The sequence below is a fragment of the Peromyscus californicus genome, unplaced genomic scaffold, assembly GCF_007827085.1.
Source record: "Peromyscus californicus insignis strain IS unplaced genomic scaffold, ASM782708v3 Scaffold_13__1_contigs__length_99412109, whole genome shotgun sequence".
NCBI classification, from domain to species: Eukaryota; Metazoa; Chordata; class Mammalia; order Rodentia; family Cricetidae; genus Peromyscus; species Peromyscus californicus.
The window spans coordinates 9,924,610-9,951,436 of NW_026294424.1; the positions used below are offsets into that span (position 1 = coordinate 9,924,610).

General features: G+C 51.4%; 1 protein-coding gene across 2 annotated transcripts; it reads left to right on the forward strand.

Annotated features, from left to right (window-relative positions):
• Positions 1-5,713: 5,713 nt before the first annotated feature.
• Positions 5,714-21,627, forward strand: Ramp3 (receptor activity modifying protein 3). 2 transcript variants are annotated; one of them, XM_052734483.1, is made up of 3 exons: positions 5,714-5,831; positions 18,891-19,023; positions 20,636-21,627. In XM_052734483.1, the coding sequence occupies exons 1-3, from the start codon at positions 5,777-5,779 to the stop codon at positions 20,889-20,891; spliced, it is 444 nt and encodes a 147-aa protein (XP_052590443.1). In that variant the 5' UTR covers positions 5,714-5,776; the 3' UTR covers positions 20,892-21,627. The 2 variants fall into 2 exon arrangements, with proteins under 2 accessions (XP_052590443.1, XP_052590444.1); XM_052734484.1 differs by lacking the exons at positions 5,714-5,831; positions 18,891-19,023 and adding an exon at positions 19,030-19,507.
• The last annotated feature ends 5,200 nt before the right edge of the window (positions 21,628-26,827 follow it).

Below are 26,827 nucleotides of genomic sequence, written 5' to 3' on the forward strand. Positions count from 1 at the left end.
ACTCAACAGCCAAAGTCACATAGCATGATTTAAAAATAGACAAGTGACCTGAACAATGACATTTTTCTCAGAAGAGGGTAGACAGCTGGCCAGAAAGTGTAAAAACACTCAGCACTTCAAACTATCAAAACCCCCACTGCCTCAACAACTGATGTTGATTAGCATGTGAAGAACTCCCATGCACTGTTGGCGGGAATGTGAGTTAGTACAGCCACAGAAAGCAGCCTGGATGCTCTTCAAAAAGCTAGAATCAGAGCTGTCACGTGATTCAGGGATCCCATTCTTGGGCCTCCCCGGTGGAGTCGGAAGCGGTCAAAGAGGTGTTTGCACTTGTACGCTAACCCATCACTTTTCACCGTAGTCACGATTAGGGAATCAATCACCAACTCAGAGATAAAGAAAACGCGCTTCATCTATACAACAGATCAGCATCCAGCCATAAGGAGAGTGAGATTCTGCAGCTCCAGCAGCTGGGATGGAACTGGGGGTATGAGATTAAATAAAATAACGTTGCTCACAGAGCTCCAGAGACTAGATAGTGATTCCTAGAGAGGCTGGTTAATGTGTGTATGTGCACTTGGGTGGTAGAAGTCTAGTTTGCTTTTCTACAACTGTGATAAATATTATGACCCAAAGCAATATGGGAGGAGGGAAGGGAGGGTTCATTTCATCTTACAGGCTTACAGTCTACTATCAAGGGAAGCCAAGGCAGGAACTCAGGGGAACGCTGCTCACTAGCTTGCCCAGTACCTCGATTCCTGTATAACCCAGGCCCATCTGCACAGGGTGCCATTGCTCACAGTGGGCTGGGCTCATCAACCAGCAAGAAAGTGCCCCATGGACATGTCCACAGGCCGACCTGATGGAGGCCATTCAACTCTTCAACTGGGTTTGTGTCAAGTTTACAAAATTACGACGGGCAGGAAGGATAAGTGTCCTAATGCTCTACTATAATTTTAAGACATGTTTATTTTGTGTGAGTATTTTGCCTGCAAGTCCATGCCTGGTCCCCGCAGAGGTCAAAGGAGGGTGTTGGATCCCCTGGAACTGGAGTTACAGACAGTGGTGAGCTGCCATGCGGATGCTGGGAATGAAACCCATGTTCTCTGGAAGAGCAGCCTGTGCCCTTAACTACTGAGCCGTCTCTCCAGCCCCTTCCTAATGCTTTATAGCATAGAATTACTAAGATTGACAGTAATTAAAAATGAGTATTTCAGAGTATCCAGTAGAGTGGGTTTTACAGGTTCTCAGCAGAAAGAAATGACGTCTATCTGAAGCACTAGATAGGCCAGCGACCCTGCCTTGATCATTACACACTGTATTGTGTAATGGACATAAATATGTATGTCCTCATATATATGCATGATTACTATGTGTTAATTAAAATGCATTTTAAAAAGAAGACAACATTAGATACTGAGTTGTGGGCTGGGTCAGACACCTTCCTTTCCGTAATTCCCGCTTCTGTTGGGACATCTGCTAATGGACCGTGAGAGGCTGTGTTACTTAAGTGTTATTCCAGCAGGGGGCGCCAAATCATCAGGAATGTCTTCGAGGCACTCCAGCCTCTCAGCTGGGAGAAGAAACTGAAATCTCAGTTCATTTGATACTCCTTGAGTATGTGTGTGATATGTGTGTGGTGTGTGTGATATGTGTGGTGAGTGTGTGTGTGTGTGTGTGTGTGTGTGTGTGTGTGTGTGTGTATGTGTGAATTTGTGCATGATGTGTGTACTGTATGTGTGTGCTTATATATATTGTGTACGTGTGTGTCTATTGTGTGTGTATCGTATATGTGTATTACATGCACATATGTGTGTGATGTGTGCAATGTGTATGCATGCGTGTGTACGAGCTGCATGCATATGTGCCTGTGTGTGTAGATACATGGCAGAAGTGTCTAGCTCAGGGAGAGCGCCAGGCAGTTGCTGTGTGTTTCTCTCAGATGGAGATGTGATGCTGTCTGGTCACAATGTCCCCTTGGAGCTGGGTGTGGAGGAGAATAGTTGGGAAGTTGGTTGTGTTGTCTGTGAATGATGATGGGGTAAGAGGACCCCAGAGCACAAGACGCACACACCGGAGGGCCCAGCCTGACAAACCCGAGGCTATAGCCTTCCATACACAGGTGTGGGAGGAGTGGCCATTCCTGTAAGATCAACAGCTGGACTCCTTTGTGGCCTCATTGTGGGGCTGAGAGGCACACAAGGGGGACAGTAGCCACTGTGGGACCTCCTGTCCCGGGACGGCCCCAGGGGCTCCTTGACTCATGTTCCAGGGCTGACTGCTCATTGACTAACATACCGTGGTCCTCCGAGTGATGGCCTCAGCTGATGGCCGGCATCCCCGTCACTTACAGGGCATCCACCCCATGAACATTCTGACTTTAGGCACCAGCCAAGGAGTGTTACCCCAGCACCCAGGCTTCACTTCCCCAAGCCTGGGCTCTGCCAGGACAAACCCCTCTTCATCTCTCGTGGGTTCAACACCTCACCTACCCAAAACCCATGGGGGAAACTTGTTCTGCCCTAGAGTGTGAGGCAGGTTGGGTTGGCATTGCCCAAGCCTTACACTCAACCATGTCCCTGGTGGATCTGGACCATAAGGTGAGCTCTTTGCCCTGGGGCTGCCATATACAGCTTGGGTTTTCTGTAGAAGAAGCCAGCCCTACCAAGCAGGGATCAAGAAAATGAGAGTTCCAAACTGTGTAGTCTCAGCCCAGGCTTCTCCAGCACTGGCTGCTGCTGAGTTTGGCTATCAGGGATGCTTGGCCCAGGTCAGGAGTCAGGATATTGCGGGAGAACAATGGGAGTCTTTGACGACAGTGACTCCCCCCTGACACGTCCCAGCCTGCTTCTCCACAGCGGCTGCTGTCTTTGAAGAGGGAATTCTGTCTCTCATCCCCATGTCTTATGGTCACAGGGTCTCTATGGGTAGACTGCCAAAAGCAGCCTGGCTCTGAGTGTCCCTGGCTTGTCCTGGATACCTCGCTTGACACTGCTGGGGGTCCAGGGGTCAGCATCTGGGCATTAGGTAGAATACGTAGCAGGATCCGGAGAAGTGGGGAGAGAGGAGCAGGTGACCCTGGGTGGAGGAGACCGGTCTGTGCAGATGGGCCACATGGGCAGCCTAGCCAGGGCATGGGACCGGAAGAGAGGAAGACAGGCAGAGCAGGGTGGCCCCCATGTCAGGAAGGCTGGATGGTGGCTGTGGCATTGACTCTCATAGAACTACTCCTCACAACCTGTGCTAAATCACCTGTAGGTAGCAGACCCCTTCCCTGGGGAGGCCATGGGCTGAGAAGGAGGGCAGAGACTCTGTCTTACAGAAGTGACGTAGGGACAGAGGCCCTTGGGGGGATGCTAGGGAGGCTGGGCGGCCCTGTGGAGCTGAGGTGTCATGACTCACCCCTGTGGGGTGGACAAGGGTTCCTCACAGCAGAGACAGTGAGTGCTTCCTGCACAGGCCAAGGAAGCAACATCAGCTGCCCTGAGCTGGTGCCCACAGGTAACTGGCACTCAGGTGGCATCTCCGCAGTCCCACCTGAGCCATAGCCAAGCTGGTACGGAGTCCGGCTCCCTCTTTCAGTCTCTGGGCTGTGGGACAATTAACCTAAACTTCCTCCATAAGTGTAACCTGCTGGAATGTGGGCTGGCATGTGGCTGCGGGTTATCCTTTTGGTCCTGATTAGTGGCTCCCCCCCCCCAGCATAGGGGAGGGGCTCACTGACCTTTGGGTGGGAGGCCTGGGTGCTGGCCCTTCTAGACCTGTCCTGCATTTCCTCAGGCAGAAGCAGGATGACGGATCAATTTAAATCAATTTTAATTTTTTTTTTTGAGACAGGGTTTCCCTGTGTAGCTTTAGAGTCTGTCCTGGAATTTGCTCTGTAGACCCAGGCTGGACTTGAACTCACAGCCTGCTTCTGCTTCCTGAGTTCTGGGAGTAAAGGTGCCACCATGGCCCAGCAAATCAATTTTAATTTTAATTGGAGTGTTTTTTTTTTTTTTTTTTTTTTTGTTTTTTTTGTTTTTGTTTTTCGAGACAGGGTTTCTCTGTGTAGCTTTGCGCCTTTCCTGGAACTCGCTTTGGAGACCAGGCTGGCCTCGAACTCACAGAGATCCGCCTGGCTCTGCCTCCCGAGTGCTGGGATTAAAGGCGTGCGCCACCACCGCCCGGCTGGAGTGTTTTTTTTTTTATATTAAGCCCAGTATCCTAGTCTTTTTCTGCCAACTGGCTTTTTCAAAATGTTATTTTGTTGTTGTTGTTTCATTTTTTTGAGACAGGTCTTGGCTGTTCTAGAACTAGCTTTGTAGACCAAGCTGGCCTGGAACTCACAGAGATCCCCTGCCTCTGCCTCCTGAGTGCTGGGATTAAATACCACCACCTTGCTTCAGAATGTTAATATTAAATCTTAAAGATTTATTTAGTTTATGTGTATGGATGTGCACAATGTGCATGCGGCTCCTCCCTCAGAGCCCAGAGAGAGGGAACTGGATCCCATGGAGCTGGAGCTGGAGAATGGAGCTGGAGAATGGAGCTGGAGAATGGAGCTGGAGAATGGAGCTGGGGCTGGAGAATGGAGCTGGAGAATGGAGCTGGAGAATGGAGCGTGGGGCTGGAGCTGGACCACCACCGGCATGCTGGGAACCAAACCCAGGTCCTCTGCAAAAGCTCTTAAACCACTGGGCCATCTCTCCAGTCTTAAATCAGTTAAAGGTTTTTGTTTTTATTTATTTATTTTAAATTTCATGCTTTGTCTCCCTTGAGTCGTCAGTCTGGCTTGGACTGGGATCTTCTCAGTGAAAATTCACAGAAAGTTGTAAAGTGAGCCCCTCTAGGTCAGGAAGGGTCAGCTGGGGCCAGTGATGGGGGCAGTAGCTGCTGCTGCTGCCTAGAGAGCAGGTTGCTTGCCTAGATGGGGAAGTCACCTTCCCAGGTTTGTGCCTTAGCTCTCAGACCAGCGTGGACTCTCTAAGGGACAGTAGGCACTTTGGAGGGTCTGTGTCTGAGAGTGACAGATGTGATCTGTTTTGGTTAAGTGACCTGTGGTGGGAGGAACTGAGGCCCTCTCTCTTCTTTCCGCCTGACACTTCTAGAAGCCAGGTTCTTGAGGGCCCCGTCACTGACCTGCTTTCAGTTCGCTTCTGGCGTGGCCGTCTGTGTTTGCATGTGTACACCGCCCCGAGCCTGAGAGCCAAGCTCCCCATCTCCCCGTCTACTCAGCAACCCACTCCATGCCCTTCCCCGCCCCTTGGAGACAGGGCTCTCGAACTTGCCTCTGCTTAAATTTATGTGCTTCTCTTACAGGGGTCCCACAGGGACACTGGCCTCCTCCCTGAAAGACTGAACCCCAGGTTTCTCCAAATACAGCCTCTTGTCTATCTTTTGCCTGGTCCCCTTCTCTCAACCTGTGCTGCATCCCATCATTTTCCCAGCTTGCACCCCAGTTTGACTCTAAGATCTGAACCCAGTTCATCCCCAGCTGAAACTGCAGTCTTCTGGTCAGAACCCCTTCCCTAGTCCTATCACCCTGGACTCCACTCTTTCTTCCTCCGTTCCAGTCCAGGCCCTACGCGCCCCCCACACATCTGTCCCCACCACCTGCCCCTCCGGAGGAAAGCTGAGGATTCTAGGCTACGTCTGGATTCCGAGGGAGTCAGGGGCGGGTGGAGGCGAGGCCTGGGATGGAGCCTCACTGAGGCCCCGCCCCACCCCGCCCCGGCCCCGCCCCAAGCCTCCTACCTCTGCGTGTTGCTGCAAGCCCGGAGCATCCTAGTTGGCCATGGAGACCCCCGCGCGGCCGCTGCACCTTCTACCCCTGTTACTGCTGCTTTGTGGTAAGGAGGCATCTGGCTTGGGGGCACTCTATCCCCTCGGGACCTTGGGACCCACGAGGACTCTCCTCTTCCCGCGTCAAACCTAGGCTGAGCTTTCCTTTTTACCAGAGTTTGGAAAGGACGCAGGCTGACTCCAGCGCAGCCCCTTAGGTTTGCTGAGGGTCCTCATGACTCCTCCACCGGTAGAGGAGCCGCGGGAAATGGCCTTGGACTGTGAGGGACGCACAAGGTCCCCTGCGGGACTGTGATGTCCTGGTGCCTAGGGAAGGGTCTCTCGTGAGGTAGTGAGCCTCCCATTCTGCCCTGCTCATGTGGCGCACAGGTGCGGGTGGCTAAAATTCCTGATCCTCTTCCAGTGAGAAAACAGGACTCAGGAAGAAACCCTGCTCTCAACAAAAGAGAAATGAGATAAATATTAAGCTTGTCTTGAAAGGGGTGGGGAGGGCATAAAGTTGGTAGGGAGACATGTTGAGGGAGCCTGTAGGGAGCTTGATGGAGGAAGTAGGGTGGATATGATAAAAAAAATACATGGTGTACATATATAAAAATTCAAAGAATAAAAATATTATTAAAAAAGAAATACTAAAAAAGAAAAAAAATGAAGTATTTTACAGAAGAAATTATTCAAGGCTAAATAAGAGGGTACATTTTGTCAGGTGATGGTGCACACCTTTAATTCCAACACTAGGGAGGCAGAGGCAGGCAGATCTTTGTGAGTTTGGGGCCAGCCTGGTCTACAGAGGACAGCCACCACTACACAGGGAAACCCTGTCTCAAAAAAAACAAAAACAAAACAAAACAAAAAACAAACCAAACAACAAAAAAAGAGGGTACATGCACGTGTATGTGTGTATGCTTGTGTGCACGAATATATGTATGTGTCCATGCCACGAGTGTGCATGATTGTGTTTGTGTGCCTATATGGGCATGTGTATGCACGTGTGCCTGTGTGCCTGTAAGGGCTTCGGTGGGAGAATTTGCCGTGTGCTGGAGGGACCAGGCAAGCTCAGTACCTGACGGGAGCTGGAAGGAAGTTGTTAGGAGGGTGTGTGGGGCCTGTCCTCCAGGGCCATGGCCCCTGGGTCCTCTAGGATGTTTTCCCCCCAGGCTCAGCCTCCTTGGCTGTAAGGTGAAGTTGGACCTGTTTGCAGCATCCTTCTCAGTGTGGATGACTTGGGATGTGGTTTGGGAGTTGGAACAAAGCTGGGGCAGACTCAGCAATTAGGTCTCTTCCTTTGAAGAGGTCTCTGTGTTCAGAGGGGGTCTCTGTGTCCAGAGGGGGCTGTGCTTCGTGTTCTAGAGTGGGTGCCTAGGCTGGGGTGGAGTTTTGTGTTGAAGGGCTGGGACTGTGGCCACCTCCAGAAGTCAGTGTGCTGTTTTGGGATTTCGGCAAGCCTCTGAAGCAAGGCTCCTCTGATGGGGATTTTGGTGTCTAGAGGAAAGAAGGTCCTGAGTTTATTTTGAAGGAAACTGTCTCTGTCCCGACGGCTTCCAGTGTGGAACTGGGAAGCTCCGTAGACAGAAGCCACGTGAAATCCTCATTAGTAGTCTTGGTCTCCCAGGGTCACCGTCCCTCAGGGCCACCATCCTCTCTTGCTTTGTTCCCACTGTCCTCCTCATCCAGGGGCCAGGCTGCTTAGTGGCAGATCAGGTTCAGCCTTCTCACACACCTGGCTGGTGTGAGTCTGGCCAGACCAAGGGTCAGAGGTGAAACCTGTACTATTACATGCAGTCCCGCCAAGGTGGGGCCTGAGCTCTGTCTACCTTCTGGAAAGGAGGAGCTGAGCTCCATGGCTCCTAGGAACACTAACCATCTGTGCTCCTCTGACACCTTAATGTCTGGAACTGTCTTTAGTCTGCGGAGTCGGGGCCTGGTCACCACAGACAGCAGCATCAGAAGAGCCACCATTTCCAAACAAGAAAGGTCTCGGCCTGTGGGGCTTCCTTGAAATTCTAAAGAACTTTACAGGAATACCTTTGACCAGGGTTCTGGCACGAGGTGTCCAGCAGGTGTCCACTTATTGGCTCTTGGCCTCAGTTTCCCTAACTACAGCCTGAGTGCAGCTGTGGAGTACTGCTGTGTTGGTTGACTTGACTCAGTTCAGGCTAATCACTCTGTGCCGTGGAGCCGAAATGCTCATGGTAAAGCAGGGCATGAGCCTGGTACATACGCTGTCACACCAGTGTGACAGCAAGCACCCTGGGATTTGTACGTGCACATGTGTATGTGTCCATGAATATGAATGTAGTGCCATTTTTTAAAAATGCTTTTATTGGCACTTTTTTTTTAAACTTTATTTTGTATGCATTGGTGCGAAGATGTCAGATCCCTTGGAACTGGAATTACAGATAATTGTGAGCTGCTGTGTGGGTGCTGGGAATTGAACTCAGGACCTCTGGAAGAGCAGCCAGTGCTCTTAACCATTGAGCTGTCTCTCCAGCCCTTGGTGCTGCAATTTTTATCATGAGTTAAAGTAATGGTGCCCTGTCAGTGTGTCACCTGTCACACTGATCTTGAGCTGATTAGCTGGCAAGCAATGCTGGGGACTTATGGTCTTGAAGGAGGTGGTTTGTTAAACACAGCCATAGAGTTTTTAGCACTGGAGCTGCCTCGGAAGTCATTTGGCCCACTCCCATTAGAGATAAGGAAATGCGGGTGGAGGGATAGGAGAGGACTGCCCCGAGCATAGGCATGGGGACAGAACTGCCCAGAAACCGCTGCCCCCCCCCCCCCCCCCCCCCCCCGCATCCCCGCGGACCATGGCCTCTGGGCCCCAGTCTGGCTGTGCCCATTCCATGGAGGATGAGAGTGCTTTGGTTTCATTTCCAGATGAATGGCAACAAAAGGCCTTTCTCTAGGAAATGCATCTGCTCGGCTGTTTGTCATCTCTCAGCATCTGGAAGTCACTGAGACAAAAGACGCACAGGTCTAAATGTTCTTTATTTCCTAATGGAACCATCCAGAACAGATTTCGACTTCCATTCAGTCCCTGAGAACTTTAGAGATTAGCTGGTAGTTTGAGTGGCAATGATTCACTTTTAGGGCATTCTAGGGGTCGGTGTGTTTGGGTGGGTTGTCAGGCCGTGCTGGAAGCCCTTTAAGCTCTGTATGCATCAGAATGGACAGAGTGGGGTCCCCTGGGAGGGCACTGACTATGACCCACAGGTGCCTGTCTAGGGTGGGCCCAGAGCATTTTCACAACACTCCTGAGGTGGGGGAGTTATGTCAGCAGGTCGCCTGAGGCTGGCCTTACACCTGCACGGGACAGTCTCTTGCTGTGCGGTACCCAGAGGGGTTCTGGGACAAACATGGATTTTGGGAACAGGCAAAGATCTTAGAGTTCACTGTAATTCTGGGGGGTATTTGGAGATACTGGGATTTTCAGAGATCTGGGGCACATGGAAATTTTGGGCTGTGTGGAGATGCTGGAGCATGTGAACGTTATGGGGCATAGAGATTCTGGGATACAGAGAGATCTAGGACACACAGAGGTTCTGGCTTTGTGGAATTTCTGGGGCACAGGGCAGTTCTGGGGTATGTAAAGCTTCTGAGGGCATATCAAAATGCCGGAACATGTGGAAAACTGGGGCACACAGAGATTCAAGGCAGGGCTGGGAGAGAGGTGTGCTGGGAGAGACTCCTCACCCCTTCTTTTTATGTAGTTGGGTCCGCTTGGCTGAGGATGGTAAAGACACAGAAGAGGACTGAACAAGCCTGTTCTGACCAGACTGTGGGGTGTGTGTGTGTGTGTGTGTGTGTGTGTGTGTGTGTGTGATGGCGGGGAGGGAAATCTGTTATCTGCCTCCTAGGATTCTGATTCATCCTGACTTCCAGAGTGAAGAGAAGGAAAGACACACGGCGAGGGAAGAGGACCAAGGAGCGGAAGAGAAAAAGAGGAGCTTGGGGAGGGGGAAGGGAGGAGGCCTTGGTGGTCTGACAGCTGATCCTCAGGGCAGGCTGAGGGAGCTGTTTTACGTTCAGGTCTAGGAGGGCCAAGAGTGGCACGTGGGGTTACCAGAGCGTGTGACTGGTGGGATTTGCCTGGCTGACATCTCTCCAGACATTGGGTGGAGGTCAGGACCTGTGTTAATGTACTGAGAAGATACCACGAGGGACTGACCAAAGCCAGATCCAGGAATGAAGACAAGAGCTGGATGTGGCAAGCGTCAAGTGGACTTTCAGAGCCCAGGCTTGGGAGCCTGTCTATCAGATGCAGGATGCTATGGAATAAGGTCTGGGGGAGAGAGGAGCCTAGTGTGTCTTTACCATCATAGCTTTACACTATCAGGTTGGGCATGTGCAGCTGAGCAGGGGACAGATGGCACCTTAGATGTCCCTAGATCAGACGCTCACTCTGTGTTTGGTCCTGGGTAAGCAGCTTTACTTCTGGGCCTTGGTCTCCCCATCATTTAACTGGAGGGGGCAAGAGGAATGATGCTTTCTTGAGATCAGTAGACTGAGGAAGGTGAAGGGTCAGGGGTTGAAGTGGGGGGCAGTGGGGTCCAGAGACACTGAGGCCCGACGATCAAATGTATCCAGGCCTAAGTGAACAGGCCGAGCTGTGCTGCCCACTGCTTTATGCCTTACACCGGGAGCTTGGCCCTCAGACCTGCAGATGGGGCAGCTTCTGGGGCTTGTGGGAGGTTAAAGTCCTCCAGTGTGCTGGAGGAGGATGAGCATTGCCCGAGGCCTCTGGGCGATGGGTCGGCACACCTGAGTGCATGTGCATTGTCCGTTGTTCATGCTCAGCCTGGTGTGTGCACTGGAGCACACACGTAAGGGATTTTAGCAAACGGGGACTCCTGAGTCCTCTTACCTCACCCATGCCGTAGGCCTGGGCTGTGGCCTGGGCTGTGGCCTGGGTGCTCAGTCAACTGTTCTGTTCTAGATCATGTGTTTACCCTGACAGATAGAATTATCCAGAAGGGTTGGGCTTAGAGCCCTTCCTCTCTGTTTTTATGAGGGGATCATTATGGTGGCCCCCACTTAGGTCAGGGAGGAATATCTTTGCCTTGCCTTCAAAAGGTTTTCTTTACGTGATGGCTAATCTTGGTTGCCAGCGTGACACCCCTGGGAAGAAGGGACTCCACCGAGGAAACGCTTCCATCAGGTGGGCACATCTGTGGGCACATCTGTGGGGGCATTTTCTTGATTGCTAGCTGATGTAGGAGGCCCTTGTCCACTGTGAGCGGTGCCACTCTTAGGCAGGTGGGCCTCGGTTGTACTCACGAGGGAGTTTAGCAAGCCAGGGGAAGCTAGCCACAGGCAGCTTTCCCCCATGATTCCTCCAGCTTCCTTCCTGCCTAGGGTTCCCTTGATGATGAACCTGTGAGCGAAGATAAACCATCTCCTCCTCTAAGTGGGTTTTGAACAGTGTTTACCACAGCAACAGATAAGCAAACTGGGGCACCTTGTAACAATTGTTTCCTTCAAAGCACTTCAGAGCTTAGAGCTCTAAAGAAGAACTTGGCGCCAGCACCCTGAGACGCACAGAGCGGACAGAAGTGAAGGGAACGTCCTGCAGCCTCAGGGCCCTGGAGGGGGGCTTTACCGTTGGGAGCAGCTGGAGTCTGTGGGAGCAGAGATGAATAGGAAGCTGGGCCCCAGTGGTATCAAATCTTAAAGGAGACTTTGTAAGTGTACACCCATGAAAACATCAGAACTTTCCAAAGTCTTCATGACCACCCCCACTCCAAACCAGAGAGATGGCCCAACAGTTAAAAGTTAACAGCACTTCCTGCTCCTCCAGAGGACCCAAATTCCATTTCCAGCACCCACATCAGGGCAGCTCCCAACCCCTGGAGCTCCGGCCTCAGAGGATCTGAGACCTGCTTTTGGCCTCTGAGGGCACCTGGACACGTGTGGCATATGCTCATATAGACACACATACACATACATACACACACATAAATAAAATAAACTCTTTATACAAATCTATTTCTTCTTTAAATTATTAAGAGAAAGGTGTCAGATTCTCCCAAACATAATTGTGGATTTGTTATTTTTGCCTTGTCTCTCTTTTTGGTTTTGGCGTGTTTACATTAGTAAGCCAAGAATGCTTCAGATGGTTGGATCCTCTTGTTGAATCGAGCCCTCTACTGTTGTCTTAACTAGGGTTCTATTGCTGCGATAAAGCACTATGACCAAAAAGCTCTCGGGGAGGGAAGGATTTGTATGCCTTTCTTGTCTCTATCACAGTCCATCATGAAGGGAAGTCAGGACAGGACCTCAACACAGGAACCTGGAGGCAGGAACTGAGGCAGAGACCATGGAGGGATGCTGCTGACTGACCTACTCTCTTACTCAGTTTGCTTTCTTATATAACCCAGGGCCACCTCCTGCCCAGAGGTGACATCACCCACAGCAGGCTGAGCCCTCCCACATCAATAATCAATCACAAAAATGCCCTGCACACTTGCCTGCACACCAATCTAATGGAGGTATTTTCTCAGTGGCGTTTTCCTCTTCCCAGATGACCTTGGCTTGTGTCAAGTTGACAAAAAACAAAACAAACAACAACAACAACAACAAAAACCAACCAGGATTGTTGTTAAAGGTCCTATTCATCTCTGGAGATACATTTTGTTGCAAAATATACGTTATCCAATAGAACTTCTGGACTTAGAATTACAGAGGGTTGTGAGCCACTGTGTAGGCCCTGGGAATCCAGCCTGGGTCCTCTGGAACAGCCAGTGTGAACTGCTGAGCCGTCTCTCCACCCCTCTACCTTGTCTTTCTGAGGCATGGTCTCTCACTGAAACCAGAGATAACCCTTTGGCCTGACCGGTTGGCCAGCCATGTCCAGACATTTCCCAGCTGTAGTGTGAGGGTTACAGGGGCACAGTACCATGCCAAGTTTTTTTTTTTTTTTTTTTTTTAAGATAGGCTCTTTCACCAGGTGGTGGTGGTGGTGCATACCTTTAATCCCAGCACTCGGGATGCAGAGGCAGGTGGATCTTTGTGAGTTTGAGGCCAGCCTAGTCTACAGAGAGAGAGAGAGTTCCAGGACAGGGCCCAAATCTACACAGAGAAACCCTGTCTCAAAAAAAAAAAAAAAAGGTTTTTTCTACATAACTCTGGCAATCCTGGAACTCACTATGTAGACCAGACTGGCCTTGAACTCACAGAGATCAGCCTGTCATTATCTCCCAAGTGCTGGGATGAAAGGCCTGTGCCACCATACCTGGCTTCCCATCCAGACTTTTCTGTGGGTGCTGAAGATCCAAACTCAGTCCTCATGTTTGCATGCCAGACCCTGTACCAGCTGAACCATCTCCCCGGGCCTACATTTCTTCCTTTTTTTCTTCTCCTGTTCCTTTCTTGTGTGTGTGTGCACAGGAATATATGGAAGCCAGAGGTTAACGCTGGCTGTCTGCCTTGGCTGCTTCTCTGCCTTCCTTGTTGAGAAAGGATCTCTCCTTGAATCAATTCAGTGAGACCGACTGGCCGGCAAGGCAGAGGGATCTTCCTGTGTCCACGTCCCCAAGTCTGGGGTCGTAGGCACATGGCACTGTGATGCACTGTTTTTATTTCTTAAAGATTTATCTTGTATGGATGTGTACGTATGTGCGTGTATGTGCAGGGGCCTGAAGAGGGCATTGTAACGGCAGGATCTGGAGTTGCAGAGCTGCCTGGTCTCGGTGCTGGGAACTGAACTCAGGTCCTCTGCAAGAGCAGCATGTGCTTCTAACTGTTGAGCTCTTGGGCCGTCTCCCCAGCCACCTGCCTTTTTCTTTCTTTCTTTCTTTTTTTAAAGTTGGTGCTGAGGGTCTGAGGATCTGAAGGGGTCTTTGAGGCTCCAGAAGCACTTTGCTGAGCCATCTTCCAAGTCTGTTTTTGGCTGGCCTTGAACTCTTTATGCAGCTGAAGATGACCTTGAGCCCCAATCTTCCTGCCTCTACCTTCCAAGTGCTGAGATCACAGCTGTGTCCCACCACACCCAGCTGGCACTTTGTAGAACGTGAAGGTCAGTTCATCAGTTCCTGCAGGGGACTTGTGTGATCTTTCGAGTAATTGATTGGCTCTATAGAGCATTTTTAGGTTACCGAATTAGTCAGTGTTCTCAAGAGGAGCAAATTGTATGAATATATATTTAGTTGGGTGAGTGTATATTAAAGGGGAGATTTATTAGATCAGCTTTCAGGATAAGGTCTGGGCAGTCCAACCGTTGATACTGGAGATGCCGAGAACCCAGCAGCTGCTCAGTTGGGCACTGGATGATTCCTGGAGAGCCGTGGTTTTCAGTTCCTGTTAGAAGGCTGAAGAACCTCAGTTCTGGTGGCAGTGAAGGGTGTCGGCAGCAGTGGCAGTGGCCGTAGAGCAGAGAGCTCAGCCAGTCAGAGGCAAAGACAAGCAGGCGAAAACAAACCGCTCCTTCCCTAGGGTTTTCTTCTATCTGATCCTCCACCAGAAGGTGCCGCCCACATTTAAGGTGGGAATTCTCATGTCAGTTAACATAATGAAGAAAATCCATCACAAGTATGCCCAGAGGCTTTTCTTATGGATGGGTCAAGATCTTGTCATGGTAAAATTAATAGTAGCCATGACAATAGTTGACATCTTAATGTTTGGTTGTGAGCCTAGCCTTTACCAGTTGAACCATCTCTTTAGCCCAGTATTAACATCTTAATATTAAATACTCCAATTGATGCACATGGCTTATCTTTCCATTTATATAGATATTATGTTTTATAGTGTTCAGAGTACAGGTTTTGGCCTTGATTGGTAAATTGAGTGCCAAGAATTTAATTCTTTTTGACTATATTATTATCAAAATTATTTCCTTTATTTCTGGATTTTTTATTAATACCTTTAGAAGATCTATTATTATTTTTATGTGTATGAGTGTTTTGCCTGTATGTGTATATGTGCACCACGGGCAGGTATGATACCCAGAGAGGCCAGAAGAGGGTGTTGGATCTCCTAGAACTGGAGTTGCAGATGATTGTGAGCCACCTGTAGGTGCTGGGAACCAAACCCGGATCCTCCACAAAAGCAGCCTGTGCTCTTAACCGCTGAGCTGTCCCTGCAGCCCAGTACCTTTGGTTGTGTGTTGGTTTGTCCCTGTTTCTGTGCGGAGCTGGTGGAATCACGCTCTCAGTTCTTGCATGGCACCTTTGGAGCCTTCTGCGTAGAAGATCATGACGTTTGTGGGTTCAAATACTTCCCTGTCTCCCTTTCCAATCTGGATCTTTTGTCTCTTTGACGCCCACTGCTCTGGATTGTACTTCCAGTTCTGTGTTGGATAGAAGTGCTGAAAACAGACATCTTTGTCCTCTCCTGGTCTCAGGAGAAAATGTTTCAGCCGTTTACCACTGAGTATGGTATTAATGCTGAGATTTTCCTGGATGGCCTTTAGTGTGTTAAGGGTGTTCTCTTTTTCAGATTTATCTATCTATCTATCTATCTATCTATCTATCTATCTATCTATCTATTTAAATGCCAAAGGACATTTTCTTTTTTCTTTTCTTTTTCTTTTTTTTTCTGAGACAGGGTTTCTCTGTGTAGTTTTGGTGCCTGTCCTGGATCTCGCTCTACTGACCAGGCTGGCCTTGAACTCACAGAGATCTGCCTGGCTCTCCCTCTTGAGTGCTGGGATTAGAGGCCTGTGCCACTACCGGCCGGCGACATTTTATTTTTTCAGATGTTTTTTCTGAGCCACGTGGTCCCCTCACCCTCCGTCTGCCAGTGTGGCACGCTGCACTGATTTCTGTATGTTGAACCACCGTTGCGTCTCTAGGAAAACTCCCCTTAGCCATGGTGTGTATTCATTTTTGTGTGTTGCTGAACTTGCACAGCTAGTGTTTATTGAAGGTTTTTTGCATCTGTATTCCTAAGAGGTATTGCTTTCTTCCTAGGAATGACTTTGGCTTTTGCTGTCAAGGTAAAACGGGCCTCACAGAATGAGTAAGGAAGTGGAGAAGTCAGGATTTCCTGTTCTTCTGTTGTCTGAAGTTTGTGGATGGTTTCTGTCGATGCTCTAAACACTTGGTAGACTTACCGAGTTCAGCCCCTGGGCCTGGGGTTATTTTTACAGACGGTTTTAGTTCTCAGTCCCATTACCCGCTCTGGTTCTTCTCAGATCCCCATTTCTCCTTGAGTGAGTTCCAGAGGTTTGTATCTTTAATAGTGTCTTACAGCTGTCACTAAGAATCATAAACCAAGTGACTGGAAACAGCAGATGTTTCTCTTCGTTCTGTACCGCAGCGGGGACATGCTCTCTCATTGCCTCTGCCTGGCTTCTGGCGGCCCCAAGCGTTCTTTGCACCGTGGCGGCGGCGACTTTGTTCCGATCTCTGCCTTTGCCTTCGTATGACCCGCCTCTCTCGGTGTGACTTCACATCGTCGTCCCTCTGTGTGTTTGCCAGTGTCCCAGGGTCCCTTTTTTGTGAGAGTATTGCTCACGTGGACTAGGGCCCACCCAAATGGACTCAGTGTAAGTTGGCTACTTCTGCAAAGATCCTATTTTCCAAATAAGGCCGCATTCTGAGGTGCTAAGAGCCAAGACTTCAACATACCCACACCTTCCCCACACTGTTTAACCCGTAACACTGTCTTACTGGAGTTTTCTCATTTCGTTTCTTATCACGTGGATGTTTGTAGTATTTGCTTATGATCCTTTTTGTTTTGGAAGATGGGTGGTGATGTACCAACGCCCCCTCTTTTATCCTTTTCTTTCTTTCTTTCTTTCTTCCTTTTTTTTTTTTTTTGAGACAAGATGTCACTTTGTAGCCCTGAGGGGCCTGCAGCTCACTATGTAGACCAGGCTGGCTCAGAACTCCCAGAGATCTGTCTGATGCTGTCTCTTGAGTGCTGGATTTACAGGAGTGTGGCATCACATGCCTCTCTTTCATTCTTGATTTAGTAATTTGAGTTCTCCCCCCCCCCGCCCCAGCTTGCTGATCTGATTATTCATTCATCCATTTATTCATTGATTCATTCAGAGATAAGGTCTTGTCCAGTGTCCCAGGCTGGCCACTAGGGATGAGTGACACTTTATTTTGAGCTGGGATTTTTAGGATTCTGCCTTGAGCATAATGGCTCACGGGTCAGCTACTGCTCAGTCTGGAAGCAGTGCTCAGGCCCCTGAGCTCACAAGGCCCCAGTGGTTCAGGGAACATTTCCCATCTTTCTCATACAAGCACAGAAGGAAAAAGGCATTCCAAGTCTGGGCATCCAGGTCCCAGGCAGCTGGGAGGTCCTTTTGTGTCCTGTTCTCTGGCTTCCAGGCAGTGTTGGTGTTCCCTGTGGGTGTGGAGGAAGGCGACTTTGCTTTCTGCGGGTGTGTGGTCCCTTTACCACGAGAATGCCAAGGTCACCTGAGGGCCTCACCCCTGCTCACTCTTCACATTCTTGCCTCATTCACTCTTGTTACTTATCTGTCCCTAGAATATTGTGTAGTCTTGGGGCCATTCACAAGGTGAGCTATAGAGCCTGCCCTGAGCCAGACTGCCAGGCTTCCTGCCGTAGGTGGGGCAGACTCTTGTCTGTGAGCCTAGGGCCCCTTGGGGCTTCTCTCCGTGAGGACTGAGAGGACTGTGGCTTACCTTCTGAAATCTGATGGGCCACTGCACCAGAAAATGCTTAGGTCTGGACTTGCTGTTCCTTTAGGTGGTTTAATTAGCAGCGCTCAGTGCCCAGTGTGAGCTGCACATGTGAGAATGTGGGACCCCGACAGGCTTGGCTGACCTCTCAGAGTATACCATGTATCTATTACAATCCCACCAGATTTTGTTAAGTGAGGGAAACGAGTGAGCATTTGCCACATCTGCAGTAAATCTTTTTTTTTTTTTTTTTTGGTTTTTCGAGACAGGGTTTCTCTGTGTAGCTTTGCGCCTTTCCTGGGACTCACTTGGTAGCCCAGGCTGGCCTCGAACTCACAGAGATCCACTTCCTCTGCCTCCCCAGTGCTGGGATTAAAGGCGTGCGCCACCACCGCCCGGCATATCTGCAGTAAATCTTAAACATGACTGCTGTGGGTACCGTTCAAGAGCCTTGTGGACATTTACCTTGTTTAGAGATGGGGAAACTGAGGCTGAGCTGATAATTGGTATAGCCAAGTCTATCCCATTCCAAGCAGGAACTTGTCTCCTCCAGCCCTTCACTAGTTTTTAGGGCACAGATCTGGGTCATACACCACACCCCAGGATGTAGACAGGAGGGTTGCCTACTCAGAACATCACACACACATACACACACACACCACACAAACACACACACACACACACACACACACACACACACATACACACACCACTCACATAGACCCATAGACACACATCACTCAGACACACACAGACACACACACATAGAGTAGGGCTATAAACCTCCCAGACATCCCCCATTCTCTTCAGGACACAGCAGGGTTGTACACACCCGTATACAGTTGGCAGGGAATCTGTACACCGCCCACCAAGCCACACAGCGCTGTGTTTCCCTTGGTTATATGATGGGAACAAAATTGGGGCTAGATGGAGGAAGTTTAGACGCAGCGTAGTTATGCCACCTGGAAATAGGATGGCCATGGTGTGGGCAAGCTCTGGAGAACAAGATGGCGTTGATTGGTGGAAAGTAAGACATTTCTGGTCCCTGTTAGGAACATGCATATAGAATGAAGGTGTGAGGTAGAGGGTAGGGCGTGGTGAAATCCTGGGGTGACAAGCAGTGTCAGGCCCGAGAATTCCATGGACCCTCTTGTTGTTGGGAACATGAGTCCCCATGGGGCCTCAACCTCAGGAGTCCCAGAATTAGAGCAGGTTATGACAGGAGTGGGAGGTCCATACCAGCTCAGAGCCTTTCTCAGGACCATTGCAGGCACCCTGGGCCACTGAGCTGGAGCTGGAGGCTCTTGGATATGCCCAAGACCTCTGCCCACTCCGGAGGCCTCTGGCCCAGGGCTTCCCTATGGCTCCCTCCTTGTGCCACTGCTGTGGTCAAGTGGAGACATACTTGTTTTACCTCAGGGTCAGGGTTGAGGGAAGACACTGGCCTGTGGTGGCACAGGAGCGGAGTCTGTGCTTGTCAGAGTTCCCTGAGCATCTCACTGTTGTTCCCTCCAGGTGAGTGTGCCCAAGTGTGCGGCTGCAATGAGACAGGAATGCTGGAGAGGTTGCCCCGCTGTGGGAAAGCCTTCGCTGACGTGATGCACAAGGTGGATGTCTGGAAGTGGTGCAACCTATCCGAGTTCATCGTGTGAGTGCCCTGCTGGTCATGGGGCCCAGCCGCTGTGCTGTTTGCACTCACTTAGCCTTACCCTTTGGCCCCTCTCATACATGAGCGGAAGCTCATGGTCCTAGGGACATCCACCCACAGCCCTCCCACAGTCCTCACCTAGCTTTGTCTACACACCGCCCTGGGCTGTAGGGGCTTCTGGGGTCTGCCTGACTTAACCATACGGAGCTGCGAGGACAATTGTTGTGGGTGGTATTTCGGGGCAGTTCAGTAGAAAGGCCTTGGAAACGTGGGGGTCATAGCATGTGGTTCTCAACACACATAGAGATGAGGCAAAAGGTTTTTCTGGGGTGTTTATGACTCCCTGTTCCAGATGTCCTGAGAACCTAGGCATCTCCAGGGCTGCATTAAGAGTGAAGCCCAGTGGGGCCTCTGAGACTGGACAAGGATTCTGGGCCTCTTTGCTTCTAGGTCTTCCTTGTGAAGGTTACCTTGGAGGCCACAGGTATGTGGTTTGGGCTTTGAGAGCCAGCCTGTGTGAGTCAGGAATCTGGTTGGATGAGCAGGCTCCAGGACCCTGCCCAGGAGGAGTAGACACATAGGACCTGGGACCCTGCTAGTCCGCCCCTCCCACTCTCCATCCTTTTTCTGATGCTTCTGGAAATTCAGATTGCAATGATTTTTTTTTTGAAGCAGCTTGTTGGAAGTAGCTCCTTCCTGTTAATGGGGAAGCCCCTACTCCTTCCTGGAACAGCACAGGAAGGAGGAGGTGGCCCTCGCCCTGATCCCATGGGAGACTGAGCCAGGATCCTCTTTCTCCTGTGTCCTTCATCTGAACAGACCTGGGAAAGTGCTATCCTGGGTAGAGCTGCTGCTTTAGGCAGACATCCATCCTCTCGGCTTCCTCCACAACCTCTTTAGCTGACCTTGGCCTCCAAGACCTCAGTAGCAGGGAGGTCACCACCTCCAGGGGCTGCTCACTGCATCCTGGACTAGGGGGGTACTTGGAAATCCTGACATACATCAGGCTGAACTCTGGATCCTGGAAGCTGTTGCCCGTGGCTACAGTGGAAGTCTGGTAGGATAGATGAGGCCTATCGTAGGAGGTTCTCTGGGAGTCTCTCCCATGTTTGTTCATATGAGCAGTTCCCTTGCATCCTGTCAGATGGGGCAGAGGGCAACTTTGCCTCGTCAGACAGGCCGAGGCTGGGCCTCATAGGTCACCTGGCATGTGAGAGCAGATTGATTTGGTTGGGAGGAAGCTGGCTCTGGCCTCAAGCAGACTCTTTTCTCAGGCCTTCAGGATGCTCTGATGACGAGGGCCTTACAGGTCCTTGTGGCTGTGGGCCCGGGCTCCATGTCTTTTGGGGAGACCTGTACAGTGTTGGGGAGGCCTGTTGCTGAACAGACATCATGGGCCCTGGGAGCTTACAGCTCCAGGGAATCAGGTGATGGTCACAGGTGTAGGGAACCGACATGGAGAAAAGGCCACAGTTACAAATGACCCAGTTGGAGGTGACATCTAAGGCCACAGTTTGGGTAGGTGGCCAACAGGGCGGAGCCCAGACCATTCCCTGCCTGTCTGTTGGGTCCCGGGGCAGGGCAGGTGTGGTCTTACCTTCTGCCTCCACAGGTACTATGAGAGCTTCACTAATTGCACCGAGCTGGAGAGCACTCTCGTGGGCTGCTACTGGCCCAACCCGCTGGCCCAGAGCTTCATCACGGGCGTCCACCGGCAGTTCTTCTCCAACTGCACCGTGGACAGGGCCCACTGGGAAGATCCCCCAGACGAAGTGCTCATCCCGCTGATCGCAGTGCCCGTCGTGCTGACCGTGGCCATGGCTGGCCTGGTGGTGTGGCGCAGCAAGCGCACGGACCAGCTGCTGTGAACTTCCGCCAGAGGGAAGGCCGTGCCTGGAGAAGCTGGAAGGATGCTGCCCAGAGCTTCGAGGGCTGGCGGACACTTCCTCTGTTTGGCCTGCTTTGGCCACACCCTCCCTGGTCATGGCAGACTTCTCCTGCCCAGGCTGCTGTGGTCCTTGCTGTGTAGTCTGCTGCCTGATGGAGCTCAGACCGACCACGCGAGTGGGCTGGTGGAAGAGAGTGACACAGTTCGTTTGTGTACCGAGGGTGGATGTCGTCTGTTGCTGAGCCCCACACTCCCCAGGCCGGCCTCCCTAGTCTCTAGCCATTTCTTGTCAGAGTCTTGTTCAGCCTTGACCCCAGCCAAGGTCCTGACCCTGACCCCTGTGTACACTTGAGCAGAGGGGGCAGGCAAGGTCATCTGGAAGATGTGGAACCCTGAGCCCTTCTGACTGGGAGACTGAGTACATCCTCTATTGGACAGGAAGGACAGCCTGGGGACTGGGGAATGGAGTCATTAGGAGCCACATGTCACCTGCAGATCTGCCTGTCTCCTGTGTGATCCCTCATGGCTCTCTGTCCAGTGTGGCCTGGAGCTGGGGATTGGTCAGCCCTTCACAGACACCTGCCCTGCAGGTGAGGCGTGGGCCTCCTTCTTGAGGGGGGTGCCTGGGAGTAAGGCACACACTGAGTAGAGTCTGTGCTCGGGTGTCTGTCTGCTGATGTCTGTTCTTTTTGATTAAAGAGTCTCCTTACATCTGGCATTTCTTGTTTTATTTCAGGGGATTCAGAGTTAGTTGATGGGTCTCTCAGGTGCTCAGAGTAAAGCACAGGAGAGCGCCTTGGATGGTCTGCATTCAGCACCCTCGCTCCTCTCTTCCCTTTTCTCGTTTTGCCAGAGGTCCTGCTGTGGGTTTTGGGGAGGAGAGGCCCTTGGCCAGCCAGATGCTGTTCAGTAGGTGGTGCTGTACCATCTTCAGGCTTCATCTGTCTTCCAGCTGAAGGGCCTGCATCATTGGGTATAGGCTGCTGACCTCACTGTCCTCTAGCTGGAGTGTTTCCCTACCGTACCCAAGTCCTGGCCCTAGAGACCTCCCGGCGGATGCCATGGCATTGCAGGTCTGGGTGGCTGCCTGAGCCGATGCCATGCGCAGGGTCTGGGGCCATTCCTTGTTTTTGGAGAAGGCCAGGGTGTGGAAGGTTGCCATGTGAACGGGATTCAGCTTTGTGACTCCTGGCGCACCTCCTGCCACCTGAGTAGCATCTCTGAGATAAGATGCCATCTACTAGACGAGATGACCCCATGGATCCTGGACTGCAGTGGCAGGCCATCTGGTCCATACGCAGGGGCACACAGGACATTAGATGTGGAATGTCGCATGGTGTTCTGGGAGGGAAGGGGAGGGCACGTCTCCAGTGCTGTCTGCCTCGCTCCCCCAGTTTGAGCACCCCTGAGGCATGTTTTGAAATGTGCTGAAGAAACCCCATGCCTCTCCCCTGGGGAAGGCACCTTCAGCCGTCTCCTGGGTTCCATAGACCCGGGTTACTGATAGCTTCCCAGACAGGGGTGAGCCTGGAACTACTTTCCCTGGCCTCTTTGTAGCTTTTGGGCACCATCACCCAGTCTGCCATCCTCGTTTCTCTCAGCATCACTGAGGAGGCTTCCTCTCTTGGAGGGGAGTGGTCATAGTTCCCACCTGTGCTCAGAGGAGCCACCTATGGGAGTCCCGAGAAGGGACCGGAGAAGAGGAATGAATAGAGGTAAGTGTGGGGGCTTGGGGGCACATGCTTTTAATCCCAGCATAGAGACATTTGGATCTTTGTGAAATCGAGGGCAGCCTGGTCTACATAGCAAGTTCCAGACCAGCCAGAGCTACACAGTGAGACCCTGTCTCAAAAGAACAAAACAACAACAATAACAAAAAGAGGAGGTCAGAGTTGCTGGAAGAAGCAGTTTCCTGGGTTCCTGGGACAGGTTTCAGGGTGCTGCCAGGTTGAAGCAGGCATGACAGTGGTGAGGGCCTGGATAGGGCAGCTCAGGCCTGGCCTTTACAGCTTTGCTGCAGACTTGCAATGCCTCATGGGATCCTGGAGGCAAGTGTGGGCACCATAGCTGATTTAGAAGCCCATTCCTGTGGGATAATGTCTGTCCCAGCAGAGGGGGTGGGGTGGGGAAGGGGCCGGTGGCCTTTTGGAGCAGCGAGGTGGGGAAGGAGTGGCAGGAATGCTGGGAGAGGCCTGTGAGTGCTGAGGCAGCAGGCAGGCTATTCAGTGTCACATCTATGGCTGGCATACAAGGGACTTTAAGTTATGATGGGGATGGGGTGGGATCAGTGGCAGCAAAGGACACAGTGAGTGATCCTGTGAGTTGTGCATGGAGTCAGGCTGATGCTTAGCAGTCTGGATGTCCTTTATACATAAATGTCTATGTAAAGTGTGTGTGTGTGTGTGTGTGTGTGTGTGTGTGTGTGTGTGTGTGTGTGTGTGTGTGTGTGTAGGCAAGGGGTTCTGGGGAAGAGCCGACAGGCTTTAGCTTTGTTAAATTGTGTTAGGCACTGGTGGCATGAGAGGCAGTCCTGGGGGTAATAGGAAATGTAGGGCCAAGTGGCTGGGCTGTGGCTATGGCTGTGACTATGGCTGTGCTGTGGCTGTGACTGTGGCTGTCCTGTGGCTGTGGCTGTGGCTGTGGCTGTGGTTGTACTGTGGCTGTCCTGTGGCTGTGGCTGTGGCTGTGGTTGTACTGTGGCTGTGGCTGTGACAGTGGCTGTGACTGTGGCTGTGGCTATGGCTATGGCTGTGACTGTGACTATGGCTGTGACTGTGGCTGTGACAGTGGCTGTGGCTGTGACTGTGACTGTGGCTGTGACAGTGGCTGTGGCTGTGACAGTGGCTGTGACTGTGGCTGTGACAGTGGCTGTGGCTGTGGCTGTGACTGTGGCTGTGACAGTGGCTGTGGCTGTGACAGTGGCTGTGGCTGTGACTGTGACTGTGGCTGTGACAGTGGCTGTGGCTGTGACAGTGGCTGTGGCTGTGACAGTGGCTGTGACTATAGCTGTAGCTGTGACTGTGACTATGGCTGTGGCTGTGCTGTGACAATGGCTGTGACTGTGGCTGTGACTGTGACAGTGGCTGTGGATGTGACAGTGGCTGTGGCTGTGGCTGTGACAGTGGCTGTGGCTGTACTGTGGCTGTGGCTGTGACAGTGGCTGTGGCTGTACTGTGGCTGTGGCTGTGGCTGTGACAGTGGCTGTGGCTGTACTGTGGCTGTGGCTGTGGCTGTGACAGTGGCTGTGGGTGTGACAGTGGCTGTGGCTGTGGGTGTGGTTATGGCTGTGGGTGTGGTTATGGCTGTGGCTGTGGTTTTGGCTGTGGCTGTGGTTATGGCTGTGGCTGTGGCTGTGACAGTGGCTGTGGTTGTGACTGTGGCTGTGGCTGTGACTGTGACTGTGGCTGTGATTGTGACTGTGACAGTGGCTGTGGCTGTGACAGTGGCTGTGGCTGTGACTGTGACTGTGGCTGTGGCTGTGACAGTGGCTGTGGCTGTGGCTGCACCGTGGTTATGGCTGTGGGTATGACAGTGGCTGTGGCTGTGACTATGGCTGTGACAGTGGCTGTGGCTGTGATTGTGACAGTGACTGTGACAGTGGCTGTGGCTGTGATTGTGACAGTGATTGTGACAGTGGCTGTGGCTGTGACTGTGGCTGTGGCTGTGACAGTGGCTGTGACTGTGACAGTGGCTGTGACTGTGGCTGTGACTGTGACAGTGGCTGTGACTGTGGCTGTGACAGTGGCTGTGATTGTGACAGTGGCTGTGGCTGTGACTGTGAGGACTCAGGCAACCTGAGGAACAGCTGTGTGGAACTGGGAGGGAGATGGGCGGTTCAGGCAGCCTGTGTCTGGAGGCTCAGCAGTGCTGAAACAGGCTTCCAGGCCATACAAGGCCCAGTCTAAGGACATGGCCAGTGACATCCTCCACATGTTAATGACATCCTTGCTTATCACAGGGAGGCACTAGTTGATGAAATAAATTTATTTTTTTTGACAAATGGGATTCTGTGCAATTTTATTATTCAGCCCAATGGGAAGCAGGTCTTTAAGAGACCTTGGGATTTCTTCTACTACATATAAATTAAAAATGTATATTGTAAAATAGCAGAGGATCTATTTCCAAAATGATGTGAAAAACTGTGCTCCAAAAAAACCGTGACAGATGCCAATAATCAAAAATGTATGTAAATTAACGAAGCCATTTAAAAATCACTTGAAATTGTCCTGAGCCACATTGTAAACAAGGGGATGTTTATTAAAGAGAATTGGCCAGATCTGAATAAGGACAGGGAATCTGCAGCACCCGAGCTACAGTTGCCCCCAGCAAGGCTCCCTGGCAGCCTGACCATGCAAAGTGTCATTCACAGGTGTGGGTCTCCAGTGTCCACCTCCCAGCTCTGTGTTGCAGCTGTTAAAGTCCCCACAGGAGTGAGTGTCAGCTGCTATGAGGTTCTGGAGGGAGAAATGCCCCCATCCCAACCTGCCGAGACCCAGGCACGGGGAGACTCCTGGAACTCTTGATGTCCACTCTAGGATGTCCAACCATGACTGCAGAGGCTTGCTCAAAGGATGAGCTGAGGCCCACGGGATGCTTGAAGCAGTGTAAGGCATGGCAGGGATGGACTGGAGGTTTGGGGGTGGGGTGGTGGGGTGGGAGCTCTACCTGTCTGGAGGGTACAGAGGAATGCAGTGGCTAGTCAGAGGCCCTGCTCAGGCCATCTACAGAAGTCAATGAGTAACCCTAGAAAGGTTGTATTCAGGACTTGGGGGGCCCACATGGGCAGAGGTGAAGGGTCTGGAGTGGAGGATGGGAGCTGGTGACATGCTCTCTAATACCCATCTCCTCCTGGGATATACAGGAACTCCTTGATGAGACAAGGCAGATGTTCATCAGGGAGAGAAGCGTCTCTGATGTCCCTGGTACCAAGCGTCCTGTGTCATGCTGACCCACCCCTCCAGGGGCTCCTAGGGAGCTCAAGACAAGGATGCTTCAGCTTTTCTTTCTACAGTAGGTAGCCAAGGGGTCTGATAATGCTGGGACTCAGCCGTTCTTGCTGTCCTCTCTGGTGGCATCGTTCTGCCTGGCACTCTCAATGATTTTTAATCTGAGAACTTTCACTCAGACTAAGCAGCCAGTGGGTTTAGGGGCCGTGGGTGTATGCTGAGGAGCAACCAGCCTGGCCGCAGCAACCTGGGGGATAGTCACGTTTTCCAGAGTTAGACTTTCTGATTTTGCTTTTTTCTGCCCTTGGCAGTGAGGAGGCATGGAGCTCAGACATCTTCCTCTTAGTACTGAGGGGACCACGTACCTTGCATTTACTGTTGCCAATCCTACACTGCCCAGCACATTTCCCTCCTCGTCTTCCTCCTCCTTTCTACTTCTTCTAACTCTTGCCTCCTTCTCTCTCTCTCTCTCTCTCTCTCTCTCTCTCTCTCTCTCTCTCTCTCATTCTGGGGCTTGAACCTACCACCTCATGTATGCTAGGCAGGTGCTCTGTCACCAAGCCACATCCCACCCTTATTGCTGCTGAAGTCTACTGAACTCACCCTGAGCCAGGCCCCACCAAGAGCTCCATATTCACTTGTGAATTGATAGGCATGCAAGCTTTTTGCATCTGGGGCTGTATTGGATTGATCTCTGCACCCACATTCACACCCATCCCCCCCAATCTTACTTCACCCAGCAACCTTTCCATGGATTCCCCTCAGATCAAATACCAGTGAACACTGAATGCATCCAACCAGGAGGAACACTGTCCCCGCACCTCAGCATCCACCTGACATATGTCTTCTCCCCAAGTACTTCAGTTTAGCAGCTGTGAAAGGGCCTCTGTTGCACGGCTGTGCTAATGCAGGTCAGGAGCAGTGGAAACAGGACACAAGGGCACTCTGCTTGCAGTCAGTGTTGACCCTG

What these genes read in the sequence shown, in the direction of transcription:
- Ramp3 (XM_052734483.1), top strand. Translation starts at nt 5,777, where the DNA reads ATGGAGACCCCCGCGCGGCCGCTGCACCTTCTACCCCTGTTACTGCTG. An exon ending in CCTGTTACTGCTGCTTTGTG is followed by an intron (nt 5,832 to 18,890) that starts GTAAGGAGGCAT and finishes TGTTCCCTCCAG; the next exon opens with GTGAGTGTGCCCAAGTGTGC. An exon ending in AACCTATCCGAGTTCATCGT is followed by an intron (nt 19,024 to 20,635) that starts GTGAGTGCCCTG and finishes CTGCCTCCACAG; the next exon opens with GTACTATGAGAGCTTCACTA.